We start from the raw sequence: 17,664 nt of genomic DNA, 5'->3' as shown, positions 1-17,664 counted from the left end.
TGGCCGTCAGCTGAAGTCTTTGCGGTGTGTTCCAGTGCGACACATGGCCAAGACGCAGAGACGTGAGGCGACACAACAGTCGGGGGTCCGTCTGTGTCAGTTCTTTGGTGTCAGCTTTGTATGTCCAGGCCTTTAGAGGCATCAATAAAACCAATCAGAAAAGTTTAATTCTGTCTTCTATATGTTTCTACCATTTCCTTCAAAGCATAGATGCATAGCTCAGTACCACGCTTAGCCTTGAAGCCAAACTGGTTATCTGAGGTACATAAATAAGAACATAATCTATCCAACAAAATTCTTTCCAGGACTTTGGATAACACACTGGCTAGAGCAATTGGTCTATAATTATCCAAGCTCCCTACCTTGCCCGCTTTGTCCTCAAAGGTGGGGTAGGTAATTTTGGAGAAACCAGCTCGAGTGCGCTAGAATTTGAAAATACACAGCCGGAAAAAATCTGCCACTTCCTTACAGAGCCCCTCCTCCAACACACACGAACGCGCACATGACCAATGAGGGCACGAGATAAGTTTATGCACAGATAGAAGGCTGACAGGCAGGTAGGCCATCCAGTTATTTTAGCCAGGCCGGCTAAAATGATTGGTCGTACTTTTTACAGTACTACGGCTTCCACAGATGAAATATTTTTATTAATTTTTTGTCGAAGCACTTAAGATATTCATTGCTATCGGGATGTTAAGAGCATTCCATGGAATATAACAAAAAGTGTATCTCGAGCCGGTTTCTCAAACTTACCTACCCCATCTTTAATGACAGGCACCAAAGTAACAGTCAACATGAGTAGGGCCCTATATTTTCCGCGATCGCGGAATCGCGGACGGAATCGCGGAAATTCCCGAAAAAAGCAGATAATCACGGAATTTGACATAATTAGACTGAAATGCTGTTTTCGTGAGGAAGTGAAACAAAAAACCTGGGAAAACTTTCCCGGGGGACGCTAATCAGCGTAACACACCCCTGCGTCACTGTCTCATGCGGTCCCGTCCCGCCACCCCCAACAAACACAAGTGAAATGCAAGCATGGCTGTCCCTCCGTCAGCTAAAAAGATACGGAATACGGGGCTATCCGCTCAATCACGAGCAGAGCAGTTCCCCGCTGACTTCTACGTGTCGGGTGACGTGATGTATTGTAAATTTTGTCAACACTCTGTTGACTGGAAGCGCAAAAATACGTGCGATGACCACCTGTTATCCAAAAGTCACGTTAGGAACAGGGAAAAATGTCAAAATGCAAAATGCAGCGTGCTAAACATCGTCATTGGTAAGTTAATGCTTAATGTAATATCCTAAAATACAACGTAGTGAACACTCCTTTACAATATGTTGTGTGCAAATCGTGATGCAGCATTGTCTTCCAGAGGGGGAAACATAGCTGATGTCTCTTGTCAACACTAATACCTTTTATTGCAATATATCATTATAATGGGATAACACATTTTATTAAAAAATAAATAAATATGGATGGATCAGAAAACATCTGATCCCACAGGGGAAACTGGTGACATGCACCTACAATACTAGGATAAAAAAAGATTTTAAATTTAGAATAAACAGATTTAGAATAAACAATGTCAGTACAGCCACTGTCTGCCTCATTTTATGTATATATATATATATATATATATATATATATATATATATATATATATATATATATATATATAAATAAAATAATATATATATATATATATATATATATATATATAAATAAAATAAAATAAAATATATATATATATATATATATATATATATATATATATAAATAAAAAGAGGCAGACAGTGGCTGTACTGATATTGTTTATTCTAAATGCCCCTTTTATTTATAATATATATATATATTAATACACCTAAAACAATAAGCTAGATAGACATTTAAAACAGTGTAAGAGATAATTAGTAATATGCTTGTTTTCTTCTTTCATCACAGGTGTTGAAAATCAATATTTTCTGGTGGATGTGGTCTTCATGGATAAATGCAACTTCTCAACAGTTTCCCAAGCCATTATAACCTCACTCAACAGCAACAGACTGGATCTGAATGATGCCTGGGCATTTCTATTTAGTGTACATTTTATTTGAAAACATTAAAACACACCCTTTTTTGTGGTAAAATACGAGTAAATAGGTTAAAAAAACAGAATTCCAAAACATTAAAACGGAAAAAAACGGAAAAAAACAGAATTCCAAAACATTAAAACGGAAAAAAACGGAAAAAACAGAATTCTAAAAAATTAAAACGGAAAAAACGGAATTTAGAAAGACACAAAACGGAATTTGGTGAAAATGAAAACGGAATTTATAGGGCCCTACATGAGGCGCGTTCACACTGGAGTACTTTTACCCGTACTTTTCACGTTTAGTTCCGTGTTCACACCAAAAAGAGTACTTAGTTCCGAGAACTTTTACCCCCATTTTTAGTGCCTGCTAGAGAGGTGGTACTATCCTGGGGAGAAAAAAGTACCAATTTTGATTGGCTGGGCGAATTACAAACCACGCCCCGTAAAACTCTGAAAAGTGTTGTATTTGCTGGCATTAGCATTAGCATTAGCCCCATTAACGAAGAGAATAACTTATGGCAACACAAAAAAAAACATGGAAGCGGTGGAATGATGAGGAGGTGTCGGCGTTCTGGCGATTTACTCGGGGAGTCCCAGCAGCTTCTACTGAAGCCAGTCCCCAACTCCGGGGACTTCCGGCCGGGAACTTCTTTGGGTGGCAGTATACGCCGTGAAGTGGTTTGCGGCCTGCCAGTAAACCCAAAGCAGAAGAAGAAGAAGTGACGTCAGCGGCTTCATTTGCGTAATCTTCCCTCAGGGAACTTATTCTGGTGTGAACGCAATCTGTACTTAGTTCCATGGGGGTACTAAGTGCAGGCACTAAGTGCTGGGCACTAAGTACGGCAAAGTACTTGGTGTGAAAGTGGTTATGGAGTCCGGCAACACACCATGAGTCATGAGGCCGGTAAAACAAAAGGCAAGATGAACTGCAACCTTCAGGTTTGCCAGTTTAAGGTGCTCTGCAGTGATTCGGTCAGAGCCGCTTGCTTTGTGTGCAATTGCTTGATAAAACCTCATTAGCTGTGATTCCCACTGTCACTTTTCACAACATTACCAATTAACCCACTGTGACGGATTGTCTGCCTAATGTCATTTTTTAGGATACATTTAGTGGTTATTATCTTTCTTTACAAGTGTTTTACCACTTTAGTACGCTAGGCATTGTCACTAATTTGGTGGTATTCTAGTTGGTTTGCAAATATCTATGTAAACACAAACACAGTAGCAACTGCAAGATACATGGCTTTATTTTAAGGGTACATTTTATTTTTTTAAGTGGCAATCACTTTCATGCATTTCCTGATAGTTTCTTAAGATGGCCTACATATTTAGTGTATTTGTTTAAAATTGTTGTTGCAAATAGTTGATATGGGCTATTCTAAAATATCAAAAGGTAAATAAAATCATTGCAAGTAAAACATATAATTAAAGATGAGATGAGAGATGAGCGAGACGATGAGAGAAGAGTGTACAAATCAGTTACATTGAGTAGAATAAAGCATCCAAATATATGGGGGAGATGGGTACATACAGTTTAACCATGCACAAGAGAACCAGGGAGAGATGTGTATGGGGGGTGGGGAAGTATTGACGTTTGGTCATGCTTAGGTCAGGCCTGAATAGAGCAGATGCTTTGATGTCCCCTTGAGACCCTGCTAATACTGAATGGCCTCTGAGTCTGGTCACTGATACATGGCCAGCAATGGAAAGTGTACAATGTCACACACACACACACACACACACACACACACCACAGCACTTCATTTAATATAAGTTGAGGTTTGGTTTAATTGCGATTAATTTGTCTTTCATCAATTCTTTAGCACCTCTTATTCATTTTTCTCGATCATTTTGTGATTTTTAGCTGCCCTTATTCACCTTTTCCCCTTTCTTTCATGTGTTCATTTCTTACAGAGCAGCTGTCTGCAACGAAAGGATGTAAAGCCTTTGGAAAGGTACAGATGTCACTGCACATGTCTGTGTCTTATTTATACTTCTGGGTTCATATTTGCCTCAAAGTGATAGGAAGCTCACATTCATGCATAATTCATTATCCACTGCAGCCAGGGTCATGACACTGGGGCTGATATAATGAATGCAGTCTGAATGAGGTACTCATGTCACAAAAGATTATGACCTACTCCCAAGCAAGAAAGCTGTAGGCAATGTGATGACAAACACAACTATTGTTTGGATATAGTCAGTACTCAAGTAAACAAGTCTAAATCTCTGTCCAAACTATACCCTGTACACTACTAAATGCTGCAAAGCAGGTTGTTGATGCCATGTTGTTATGCCAATCAATACAAAAAAATGTACTTTGCCGTTTTGTATGAAATAAATTATACCAGATATGGTCCAAAAGACGTCAGTCATACCATCATTGTGTAAAGCTTATTCCAATGCCACCAACAACAAAACAAAAGCCTTTCTAATGATTCGATTATTCACTCATTACTCATTTTTTTCCCCAAAGATGTTCCTGGAGCTGTCTCATCACAGACTAGTTTGTTTAATTTTTCCAACTGCAAGTAGCTGCTCCATTTCTGACATGCAATACAATGTTGGAAAAAAAGTTGCCAATACTGCAATGAGAACCTCAGCAACAGCTGTATTCATCGTGCCATCTTTGAATAAGTACCTTTTTCATTTTTTCAGTCTCGTCTAAGGGCTGAAATGTATCTCCTGCCGTGCTGCTGACAGTGGTGACAGCCAAAACATCAGTCACACTATAACAGCAGCAGAGGAGGATGAACCAGCAGTGAGTTCAAAAGTAGTTTAGCCAAATTCACTGACATCTAAAACTGAGATCGTCATAACGGAACAGAAATAAGTAGACCAAGGGTGAAAACAGATGATGACTCAAGTTGTCCTCTTTTAGGTGCAGGCACACACACTCACACAGGTCTCAAACACTGCAAGCTAAGATAGAAGTTGAAATAGGTGGATTTTGTTCCTCTAATTCCTCCGGGGAGCATGAATGAATGTTCAAAGTTCAACAACCGGCTAATTATATTTAAAAATGAAAGACTAAAGGTTGTGCTACAAAAAAGAAGAGATCAGTTGCTTTTGTTTATCGTTTAATCCTCTGCATTCAAATCATGGGTTGATGGACGATGAAGAGCTGATCTTAAGTGCTGGATGGCCTTCGTTAAATGTTTCTGTCTCAGAGGGAACATTACACTTGGCTCTTAACATTCCTTTCTTTGATTGACCCAGACTTGACTCAAACATTGAGCAATGGTGTGTGTGTGTGTGTGTGTGTGTGTGTTTGTGTGTGTGTGTGTGTGTGGCCGGATTTCTCTCAGTTAATCTCTCTTAGGATGGACAATCGTTTGGGCCGAGCTGTCTGTCTCCCTGTGTGTTTGTTTGTCCGGTGGCTGGTAAGCAGGGAGGAATATTTTCCACTGAAAGCAAACAGATATAAACGGTGACTGAGCTCAGAAAGGAGATGGTTCTGATAGTAAGCTCATCTCTGGATTCCAGACAAGTTTTCACTCATACTTAATATAGGATCAAATTAAGACCAAATGTTATTTAAAAATGTTAAATACATTTGTTCCACTGTTTAATGCAAATATAAGAGTTAAAAAAAACTTGGATCCTTTCACCAAAACAATAGGAATGCTCTATCGAGTGTCTCTGCTTACAATTAGAATGCATTCCAATAGTTATAAATAAGCAAATAACTTATCTGGGTAGAATACAATTACTGGTTTATCACTATCACAAACCTTGGGAACAAAAAAGGCTATAACCCTACCCCTCACTGTGCAGTATTTACAGAGAGGAGATGGGAGGGATTAGTGGGGTTTATATCAGTCTGGAGGGGTCAGACTGATTAAATGGCTGCCAGACAATTACTCTACCCAATATAAACAACCGTACACATGTTTGTATGTCTACCTGTAGATAAGTGTGAATACACCTTTGAGTTAAAGTCATGTTCCTATACAGAATAATTTGTGTGATAGTAGAGTCTTGTTTTGTTCTTCTGTGACTTGTTCTCACTCAGGGTGTTTAGGCTGACATACTGCCCACTTCCTCTAGGTTCATCAGTCTGACTCAGGGGTCTGCAACCTTTTTGACCAAAAGAGCCATTTTGCTCCTTTTTCCAAAACATTTTTTTGTCTGGAGCCGCAAAACATATTTCATAGCTTGATAGCTAATAAAGTTGTATTTATTGTTATATCAGACAAAAACTACAGTCTTTTTGCATTTATTAGGCTATTTATTACATTATATAAAACTGTTAACCTCTAATAAGAAACAAAGAACTCCTATAAGGAGAATTAAAAATAATACACAGGCCTACTTTAAAATAAATTAAACACAGCACTTGGGGAGTCCTCTGCACATTTGAAGGAAAACATATATTATTAAAATGGGCCCACTTTGAAATAAATAAAACATATAGCTGCACCCTAAAAATAGTTAAAGGTAGGGTAGGTAAGAATGGAGAAACCAGCTCGAGTGCGCTCGAATTTGAAGATACACAACCGGAAAAAATATGCCTCTTCCTTCAGACTTCCTCACAGAGCCCCTCCTCCAACACACACGAACGCGCACATGACCAATGAGGGCACGAGATAAATGTGTGCACAGATGGAAGGCTGACAGGCAGGTAGACCATCCAGTTATTTTAGCCGGGCCGGCTCAGATGATTGGTCGTGCTTTTTACAGCGCTACGGCTTCCAGAGATTAATTTTTGTATGTATTTATTGTCAAAGCATTTAATATATTCATTTCTATCGGGTTGTTAAGAGCATTCCATGGAATATAACAAAAAGTGTTTTCTGAAATAAATTAAATACCCCATTGAATTATGACTGAAGATCGTCAGCTGTCTTCCTCTCCGTGTTGTTCCCGTTGTTTCTTGATACGTAAAGGCTGCAGTGCAGCACCTTTGACAACTTCTCTCTACATATCAAACATACCGGTAAACCAGCATTGTTTGCTGTGAAAGCATATAACTCTGTCCACACAGAATTAAATCCTGTGTTCCTCCGGTACATTTCTTTGATTTATCCATAGTTCGCTCATCGAGCCGGGAGTCAGGTTATTCACCCGCAGAAAAGGCGCTCGCGCGGGACCGTAGCAGGATGTGACGCATATTTTAGTTGATCTAATTAAAACCGTTTTGTTTTTTATTTATGTGTCACAGTATCACCTCAAAATACAAGATACGAAACATTTTCAACCATGCAACAAAATATAAATAGTCCTACAAATACTTTTATTTTATTTCCTTCTTATTTTTTGTCTGAGCTCAAGGGAGCCAGAGCAGAGGGCTTAAAGGGCCGCATGCGGCCCGTGGGCTGCGGGTTGCCAACCCCTGGTCTAACTGAAGGAGACAGGAAACTACCTACCATTTCCACTCTTATTTTCCACTAAACAAAACTGCCTTCCCAAGGTCATTTTAAATCTATATAACCGTGCCATTGCTTTGTTGTGAACTTGCAAGGCAAAATAACCCCACATAAAATAACATCCACTACTAACTATACAGTTTATGCATTTTAAACTACAGATTCATAGAGAAGTCAAACATCTTGTCGGCACAAAGCATGCATATAAATGAATGGATTTAAACCTAATTTAAAATGAATGCTATTCAGGCTACAGCTGTTATCTTCAGTTTAGGCCTGAAACACATGATTTATACAAGAGAACTGTATGCTGTGACCCTCGTGTGTGTGTGTGTGTGTGTGTGTGTGTGTGTGTGTGTGTGTGTGTGTGTGTGTGTGTGTGTGTGTGTGTGTGTGTGTGTGTGTGTGTGTGTGTGTGTGTGTGTGTGTGTGTGTGTGTGTGTGTGTGTGTGTGTGTGTGTGTGTGTGTGTGTGTGTGTGTGTGTGTGTGTGTTGTGAGCATGTGTGTTTGGCTGGGGGCTAAGCTGTGATCATTAAGCATGTGGAGAGGTGAGCATATGGGGACTGGAATAGACCATTTGACAGAACAAAGGACTGGCAGGATTTCCAGCTATAGCACACTCTCTATTGTTAGTGTTTGATATCATTATCCTGCGGCCCACAAATCTCCTTTGTTCACTCTGTTGCAGTTTGGGCAATTGGCCATTTGTGATACTACAAGCAATTGATCAAATGTTTTAAGGTTGTAAAATATACCTGTGAGCCCATGGGAGGTCCCATATTTTAGAAGTTATATCTTCATGGGACTCAAAACTCACACTCTTCTCACACTGGAAAAAAAGAAAGAAAAGCGGAGCAGTTTACAGTTATTCATTCATTTGTAATTCTATACTTTGAATCAAAAATAATATATGTTTAAAGTATGTTTAATTTGTATCCTCATGAGGACACTTATCTAAAACGTGTCTTAGTGTACAGGACCTTTTCATCTTTCACCCACTCCTCAAATACACCTTCAAGTTCAAAAGTGCAGTTTCTCTTAATATAAATATATATGTGACCTTGTGAGAGAGCATCATCAGACCTACACAGTGTTTATATCTCTATTGTTTCCCCGACTTAGACTGCAAGGAATCTGAGTGTGACCCTAGATAACAAACTGTCCTTCATTGCAAACATAGCTGCTACAAACCGCTGCTGCAGATACACTCTTTACAACATCAGGAGAATACGTCCCCTCCTGACCCAGAAAGTGACGCAACTTCTGGTCCAGACTCTTGTCATCTCACACCTAGACTACTGCAACTCCCTCCTGGCTGGTCTACCTGTATGTGCCATCCGACCTCTGCAGCTCATCCAGAATGCAGCGGCTCGTCTGGTCTTCAACCTTCCTAAATTCTCCCACACCACGCAGCTCCTCCGCTCCCTTCACTGGCTTCCGGTAACTGCTAGAATCCACTTCAAGACACTGGTACTTGCGTACCATGCTATGAATGGATCTGGCCCTTCCTACATCCAGGACATGGTTAAACTGTACACCCCAGCTCGCTGTACCCGCACTGCGAGGGGGACCCAAGTTCCCATCCGCAAAAACATGTGGGTTTGCTATCCTGGCTCCAAAATGGTGGAATGAGCTCCCCATTGAAATCAGGACAGCAGAAAGCTTGCACATCTTCCGGTGCAGACTGAAAACTCATCTCTTTCGACTCCACTTCGAGCGATAGAATTACTAACAAAGCACTATACTAATAAAGGACTGGCTTATCTAAAGCCAGTTGAGTAGCACTTGAAATGTTTTTGCTCTATGAAACCTGATGTACCTGATTCTGTTTTCTTCAAGTTTGTATTTTGTTGGTCGAACGCACTTATTGTAAGTCGCTTTGGATAAAAGCGTCAGCTAAATGCAATGTAATGTAATGTAATGAAACATTTAGCTTAAAGCTGATTTAAACAGGCCACATTTGCTCTAAATCCTCAGCATAGGGCGTACAGTGAAGTGAAGCAGCTGAATGTTATGTTACCCAAGTGTGTCGTTTTGCATATTTTAATCCACAAAAAGAATGAGAAAGCACTTTGGGGGGCTGTCTGTGGGACAATCTGTTCATATGGTGCACTGTTGCTTTCCAGATTGCTCTCATCTATCTGTCTGCCGTCTGACTTCTGTGTCTTCTGACTTCATGTTGTTCTCTGTTTACCTTGGATACTCCTGAACTTTGTTACACCATTTTAAACGTGGGACTTTATCTAAAAAGAAAAGAAAGGATGTTGTGGTAACTGTTGTCAAGCTGATCATCAGTGTGTTTTTAATTAATTTAACAGCAGAGACCGCTGGCATTATACTTGTTTCTACAGTGGCAGACGCTCTGAGAAAGTCCCACGGTGTCCAACATACATCCAACGATGCTATCCAGACCCCTTTATTATCCATGTCACCCCCCTGTTTAAAGAGGTGTTGAAACTTTTAAAGACAGAAAGGAGCAACCATCTGTGCTGTAGCTTTGGATAAACACTGTGCATTTTCTAATTACATTTGCTGTAAATTGAAAAATGAAGCCCCCTTCAGCTCTGCAGAGGAAACCGGGTTAATGACTGTGCTCCTCCCAGAGTTTGCTATTGTTAAACATAGTGTGAACTGTCTGCATTAGATTCAGTGTGGGGACGACTATTAGCAGGTTAATGAAGAACATCCTGTGTTTATGGTTCTGATTTAGTTTTCTCTATCTATGTGTCCATCATGATGTTATCTTATTAAAAGTGTTCCTTTACCCTTCTTGTTTCTCCAGGTTAGTTCTATGTGCACTGTCCCTTTCTATATCTCTCGTTTTATCTATCTTGAAGATCTTCCAACCACCTCCTCTCAGCTCATGTCTAACTTATTTCTCAAGCTCTCAAACTCCTCTTTGATATTTCATGGAAAATGAGTGGAGGCCAATAATTGAGAATGGGATGAGGGTTTAATTGAGCCACTACTATGTCGGTCTAAATACAAAGTCAATATTGATCTGTCTGGGCTACAAAAAGGGGGGATGGATGAAAGCCAGTGCAGAAGTACAGAAGGAGAAGAACTGCCAGTTGTCTGGACATAAATAATGAGGAAACTGATAAATAAACAAGAAGGAAATTATACTGCACTAAATTGCTTCCAGGTTTGTATCATAATGTAAAGATGTTGAGTTCCAGATTAGTTAAACGCTTGTTTAATTGGTAGAGTGGTCAAGGGATGACACATCAAAGACAACAAACAAACCCTGAAAGATTTATCTTAAAACAAATGATATATCAGACAGACGCTAAATTAAAGAAAATGAAATGTATCATTGTGGCTTCGACTGAAGAAGGGTCTCAGTTTGGGCATCAGTGCAGTCGCAGTAAAACAAACTGTGATAGGACTTGAACAAGTTGATCCTGAACTTGTATCAAATCACCATCTCCCCACTGTATCCTCCAACCTTTGAGAGACATTTAAATCAAAGCCTCTGGGATTTGTCCCGGGTCACGATCTGGTTACGGCTGGTTCCACCTTAAATGAAACAGCCTGCTGCACTGAGTCAATGTTCCCAAAATATCCAGATGAAAGATAAACTGTCCCCTCTCCTCTGCCCCTCTCTCCCTCTCTGGTGCCTCCCCTCCCTTTGTCATTTACTCCGTGTACAGTGCTCCCACACTCTTTGCCTTAATCCCCCCTTCAACCCCCACCCATTTTGTATTTCCTCCCTCATTTTTTTCTGACTGTTGTCCCCCCTTATCCCCTAATCTCTCCCTTGATATCATCTCCCTCTTTTCTCCTCCTCTCCTGTGTCCCACTCACTCCACCCATGGGTGATTCCCCTCCTCTTTCTCCTCCCTCTCTCCTCCCAAACTAACCCCGACCCGTTCTCCCTCTCGCCTTCCTCTTCTTCTCTCCCCTCCTCCACCTTTCCCCTCCCATCTGTCATTAGCTGTATATAAGAGCATTGCATCCCTCTCTACCTCTCTCACACACATACAGTGTGTTTGCTGGGAAGGGGATAGTACATGGGAAACTAGGGATTACATTGTCTACCTGCCTGTGAAGGACTTATTTTCCTCTCTGGAATTTCCACTAAAGAGGTAAAGTATTTTTATTTACAATAGTAATAGTAGTAAACAGTAGGAGGTGGTCTGCAGTTGTATTAACGTAATCTGTGTGGTGGTCCTTTGGTTGAGGCTTTGCTTGGCCGTATCTTAAGTCTCAAGTGCTCCAGCTTTTATTGTTTTCATGCGTATGTGTTTAAATTGTACCCTGCTTGCACAATGAAATTTGTATCTAATTTTAACAAAAACTGTGTATTATGTGCACGTTTTGTGTGGTTAATGAAAGTGAATAAGTTAAAATAATGTTTTTTTTTCAAATGTCTATTTTTATTATTGCCTCCACCACCCTCATAACCCCTCTTGCCATCACACAAGATTATTTATTTATGCTTCAATTGTCTTATGTAAACCTTCAATAACATATATTGTTTTCTTTCATATCTCGCTTCAGATCTGGGAACAACATCGTAAAGGGAATCCTTGCCAAATTCCTACCTATCATCAAGACACACTGACATCATCGTTGTCACCTGATCTGCAACATATTTTCCTGCCGTCAACATCATCACTTGTCAGTGATATCAACGCATTTGACATCATCCAAGCAGACCATGAGCAGCAACTACAGCGTCACTCTCTTAGGCCCCGCCCCCTGGGGCTTCAGGCTGCAGGGAGGGAAGGACTTCAGCATGCCCCTCACCATCTCCAGGGTAAGACTTAATTATGCACACACATGATGATAGGTCCACTCCAACACACTTTTCTTTTAGTTGTATCTACTATGCCCCTATGCCATGTCCCTGTTTTATCTCCAGACTCGTTTATCACAGTGCAGCTGCAGAATGGCATCCCAGCAATGCCCCATGGCCTATTAGTGATTCAAAAGATGAAAACTGATACCTTTGATTCTATCCTTCCGCTCTTTTTCTCCCATCTTTCTCCATCGTTTCACCAGGTTGCAACCACCACTCGTGTGATAGCTGAATCATATGCCATCCGTCATGTATCGACCACACAGGAAACCTTTTCTCACTCTCCTCGCATTCCACTTCACATTTAACTGTCTCTAGCAAAAGTGCTGAATCCAAATTTTGGCGCACAAATCTTGGCTTCAGTCCCTCAGAAACTTGATGGTCCCTCGGTTTTTGTGCCTTTCAGTGTCTACTCTTAACATTAACTCCCAGCCAGCTGGTCATTCAAATATTACAATTCAAACAGGGAGGGTTACTTAGAAATGTATTCCTTTTTACCTGTACAAACAAAAATGTAATCAGTAACCTCATTTGAGTATCAAAATATAAAAGTAATGTAACCTGATTACTTTCCATTACTTTTTGATGACCTCATATCAAAAATAAATATAAGAGAAAAGGAATATCAATAAGATATTACTTTAGTGTATTATGTATGAATTTTTTTTCCTGAAAACCTGCCTGTCATGCACAACACATGAATCACAGTGCAGTAATACATACTATACATTAAAAAGAAAAAGAAAATCAGAGCAAACAGAAAATGCTCCATTTTAGTTTAATACATCATCATCATCATCATCATCATCATCATCATCATCATCATCATCATCATCATCATCATCATCATCATCATCATCATCATCAGCCTTTATTTGAAGAGACTCTTGGTCCATTATTAAAAGCCATACAACACTCAAATATAAATTAAAAAAGGCAGTTATACCAATGTTTCCACAGATAGGTGACTGGCATCGTACAGCACCGAGACACGGATTTGAAAGCAGCATAATGACAGAGTTATGAGAAACATTAAATCGACAGATGAATTTGTACATCAGATTTCACAAGAGAGCATGGAACGTGTTGACTCCTGCATTACAAAAAATTTCACTTGCACTGCACCACCTTGGTTTTCTAAGCAGTATACGCAGACAATCATTATAAGCAACCTGGAGCTTCTTGAGGCTCACACAGTTAAACTCACACACACAATTGTATGAACATAAACAGTATGTTCCCCTACTGAATAATAATAATGAAACAACTAATAAGAAGTGAAAACCATAAAAAGTAAATTCAGGCAGAACGCGTATATATTCACACTTAAAGTATTAGCCTACAGAACGGTACAGCTTACAAAGAAAACAAAACGAAATGCTCCTTATGTTAATATGTTTTGTTTTTAAGAAACATTGTAATCCTGCTAGTTATCATGCATTTTTGAAATTTAACAGTAATCTGATTACATATTTTTTATGAAACGGTAAGGGAATGCTGTTAATTATTTTTGTATTCTGTTTACGTATTCCAGTTACATGTAATCTGTTACTCTTCAAGCCTACACACAAATAGAATATCCTTTAAGCCCCTGTCACACTGTCCCGAAATTGACACTCGACGGACACACGAATATGGAATTGTGAATTTCGCACGAAGATGGCCCCGAACCACACACGAAGGCAACATTTACATTACATTTAAGACATACAACTGCAACGAAAGTAACACAAACAATTATGTTAAAGTTTTATGATACTGTACTGATATTTCCGACTTTGTTCTTTACTTTCTCCGTCTTTATATGTAGAAGATATTAAGTTTTCTCCGTCATGTTGTTTCCATAGCAACAACAACTTCCTCGCCTTCAAAATAATATATTATATGCTTTTTAGTTTCACAGAACAGAAATTGGGTTATTTACATAATATGTTTACATGATTTTGTTGTGCAATAAAACAACCAGATGGACACACGATAAAGGAAATGTTCAAATTCGGCTCTGATCGTAGCAACATCGGGCCATTCGTGAGGGCATCTTAAGCCACCGCTCCCGAAGTTGCTGCCGGAGCCTGATAAATTCCACCGGTGGTCATACGATGGCTTAAGATGCCCTCACGAATGCCTTACGAAGGGCAAAATGGACACACGAAGTCAAAACGAAAATGAACCTTCACAAGGTCCTTCGGCAATGCTTTGTGATGCCAAAGATTTTGCCACCGCTCCCGAAGTTGCTGCCGGAGCATGAGAAACTCCACCGGCGGACATACGATGGCTTAAGATGCCCTCACGAATGGCCCGATGTTGTAACGATCAAAGCCGAATTTGAACATTTCCTTAATTGTGTGTCCATCGGGTGTCATTTTCGGGACAGTGTGACAGGGGTTTTATTGCATTAACTAAAGTATAATTACCCTTCAGTTCTGTTCTGCTTGGAGAGTGCAGCTTTTATGGCACACGCAAAACTCAGTCCAGCTAATTGCACTGGAACAACTCATGAAGTGCACGTGGGTCCACACCTTATATATACAGTCTATGGTCCACACACACATCACTAAAACTGGCAGTGAACACACATATGGCAACATAAGCCTGATGATAAATGGCTTGCCAGGTCATGTGCCAATCCCCCTGGGGGCCGCATTGGGTTGCCATGTTTGTGTTATTACTTTGGATGTGATACTTTTCCCACTAACTGAAGCCATGTGAACTTTTACCACTGTTGTGTGCTTGTGTGTGTGTCTGTGTCTGGGATTGTGCTCATGCAGTTAAAATGATGGAAGACACTATTTGTGCAACTGACAGAAAAAAACTGAGGACAGGTAAAGAAAAAATGAAGATATGAGGTAAATGTTTTCAAAAGAAACACTTCATATACATTACATCCATAATGTGGATGCTGAAATATTAAATTTTGAGAACAATATTCTGCATTACAAACATATTATTCCAAACACTTCCTGTAGGAAGAACCCAGATATAACTGAAAAAATGGAAATAAATTGTGATGTAGGTCAGTGGAAGTTTTTTTAATTCCCAGTGAAGTTGGCAGTAACTAAACTAGAATCGTCTCAGTAGCCCACTCAGGCCTTTACTGCAGTATCACAATGACAGTTATACGGTTTGAAGTTTCAAGATGTTAGCAAGAGTGTGAGTAACTGCTGGTTCAGTTTACTTGAGACCATAATATCTACCATAAGTATAGGGATAAGGATAATATGACTTATGAGTATGCTTTTATAGTTTGCAGATTTGGTTCAAGTCTAAAAATTGCAGCTCCAACTAGTGATTCTTTTTCAATAAATTAGACTAATGTGAAACGGGGAATAAAGGACATTCTCAGAAACTGGTCACATTTTTGTGAAATAAAAGGTGTAAACAAAAACTTTAGGTCAATGAAACCAACACAGATATTCTGCCCTTGTCTTCATCTCCATATTTAGTTCGGAGTGTACAAGTTGCAAAACGCCATTTGATGAGGTATATGTGAACTAAAGCTTTTTGTATCGCAAGCAACTTTAATAGAGAGTAATGTAAAGCAGAACATCAGTGCATCTTTGGGAAAACTTAAACTCACCAAAGGGTGGCCATTGTTAAACTGTGATTAACTTAGCGGAGAAAGAAATGTATATTAGCAGAGAACAGGGAGAGGTGGAAAGCTGGAATAAGTGAGTGGATGTAAGGTGATATAGATATGCGGTACATAGGAAGGAAGCTGTTTACAGAAAGGGGTTTCTTAAGGGATGATGAGAGATAGTCTTGCTCTTTTGCACTTTTTGCATATCATGTATTTGTTTTTGCTATGTGTATAATTGTTATGTTCTTAAATGTTTTATGTGAGGGACTGCGGATGGAAATGAGCTCCCTGCTAAATAAATGATTAAATGAAAATGAAAATAGTCTATTACCTCATACTGTCATACCTTCCTATTTGTCTCTTTCTCTCTTTCTCTCTCTCTCTCTTCTCTCTCTTTCTCCCTATTAGGGTCTTATGTAAGATATGACTCACTCCTCTGAAAACAATATGGATTAAAGTCTACATACAAGAATCTAACCCAACACTATTTCCAGCCGGCCTAATTAATCCAGTTTAAGGTTAAATAATAAAACTGGCACATGTGCCAATATACACTTTGTAATTTTTGTTGTGTTTGAGACCCATCGCTCTCTGCCAGTCCAACCATAGAGTTTGTTCTGAGAAAGGGTTATTAAGGAAACGCAGCTACTACTGCCAAACCACACACTAACCCTAACAGCTGCTGTTGCTAAGCTCTTTACGTATGTGGATATACTGTGTGTTTCGTTTTTGTAGCCATGGTAGTATTATCACATTGTACCGGTATTGCATCATTGGGTTGGTGTAGTAGGTGTAACCACAACTGTAGGTCCAGAGTTATCTGCCCAGTAACTGCTGTTTTCCTCACCTCTTCTTTTATTTTACAGTGTTGCCAAAGTGCCAATGAAACATTTTACCGGCATCTCAGTTTGACACAGTCCATAAAAGGAGATATTTTGAGAAGAAAGGAACATATTTCAGTAAGAGCCGGCGGCAGTGTGACAGAGTGGGATTGCTAAGTTCTCCTCAAGTATTTTTAATGATGGCCTTTAGCACTTTGAACATATCCTGCATTAGTCGAGCAGGGGTTTCAACATAATATAATACATAGTCATTGTGATGCACAGCAAAACAGCTGAGTGTGAATGCTGGTGTTATAAGTGACAAGTGGCTGATGATAAGCTTTAAGACAGTAATGGAAAGTAATCTGTACTAGGTAGACTATTGACTCTATATTGACTAAAAGTAACACTATCTTAATGTCTTGCCTTTTAGTGAAGCAACCATTTAATGGATATGAACCGGTTTTAAAGAAAAAGAATGTAGAAGCACTCCAGGCACAGTTAATCCCCTTTTAAACCATTTGTTGTGAAATCCAATAAATGTTTAATGGATCAAAGCATTTCCAAGAATAGCTGCCCTTTATCTGCAGTTAAATTTACAACAGAGTGAATCCATTTTTAAACCCTTCTGAGGGCAGCCCATTTACAGGAACCATTTCTAAAATAATTTACCAGACGGCAACACAGGGGAGCATGTGCATTAGGCTTCTGCAAATAGATCCATCTTTCTACAGGTCAACTCCCCTGACGGTACCCACTCACGAGGCAAACTGGTCTTGGATCTGTACCCCTGACTTAGAGCTCCTTGGCATTGGTTGAATGTCATTAATCATTAAAGCTTTTGCTTATTTTGCTTACTTCTCTGTAAAGCGACCTTGGGTCTCATGAAAGGCGCTATATAAATCCAAGCTATTATTATTACTATTATTATTTCAGAGATTCCAAGTACAAACGTCATCATTATGCAAGAATAGATCACTTATATTTGACATTATCTATGTTGAGAATCTAATTATC

The 17,664-nt window shown here is 39.5% G+C and overlaps 1 protein-coding gene across 3 annotated transcripts in view; it reads left to right on the top strand.

The window, feature by feature from the left end:
• The first annotated feature begins 11,198 nt into the window (after positions 1-11,198).
• The window catches only part of pdlim5a (PDZ and LIM domain 5a), a 55,017-nt gene continuing 48,551 nt past the window's right edge, over positions 11,199-17,664 (top strand). The window contains exons 1-2 of one of the 3 annotated variants that reach the window (XM_079687377.1): positions 11,199-11,533; positions 11,949-12,207. In XM_079687377.1, the coding sequence (XP_079543503.1) occupies positions 12,109-12,207 (99 nt within the window). In that variant the 5' untranslated portion in view covers positions 11,199-11,533; positions 11,949-12,108. The remainder of the gene's footprint in view (positions 11,534-11,948; positions 12,208-17,664) is intronic. The other 2 variants (XM_079687375.1, XM_079687376.1) reach the window with 2 other exon arrangements.

The sequence above is a fragment of the Notothenia rossii genome, assembly GCF_949606895.1.
Source record: "Notothenia rossii genome assembly, chromosome: 6".
Lineage (NCBI taxonomy): Eukaryota > Metazoa > Chordata > Actinopteri > Perciformes > Nototheniidae > Notothenia > Notothenia rossii.
Note: the sequence above shows the minus strand (reverse complement) of the source record. Positions and strands in the feature narration are given on the sequence as shown.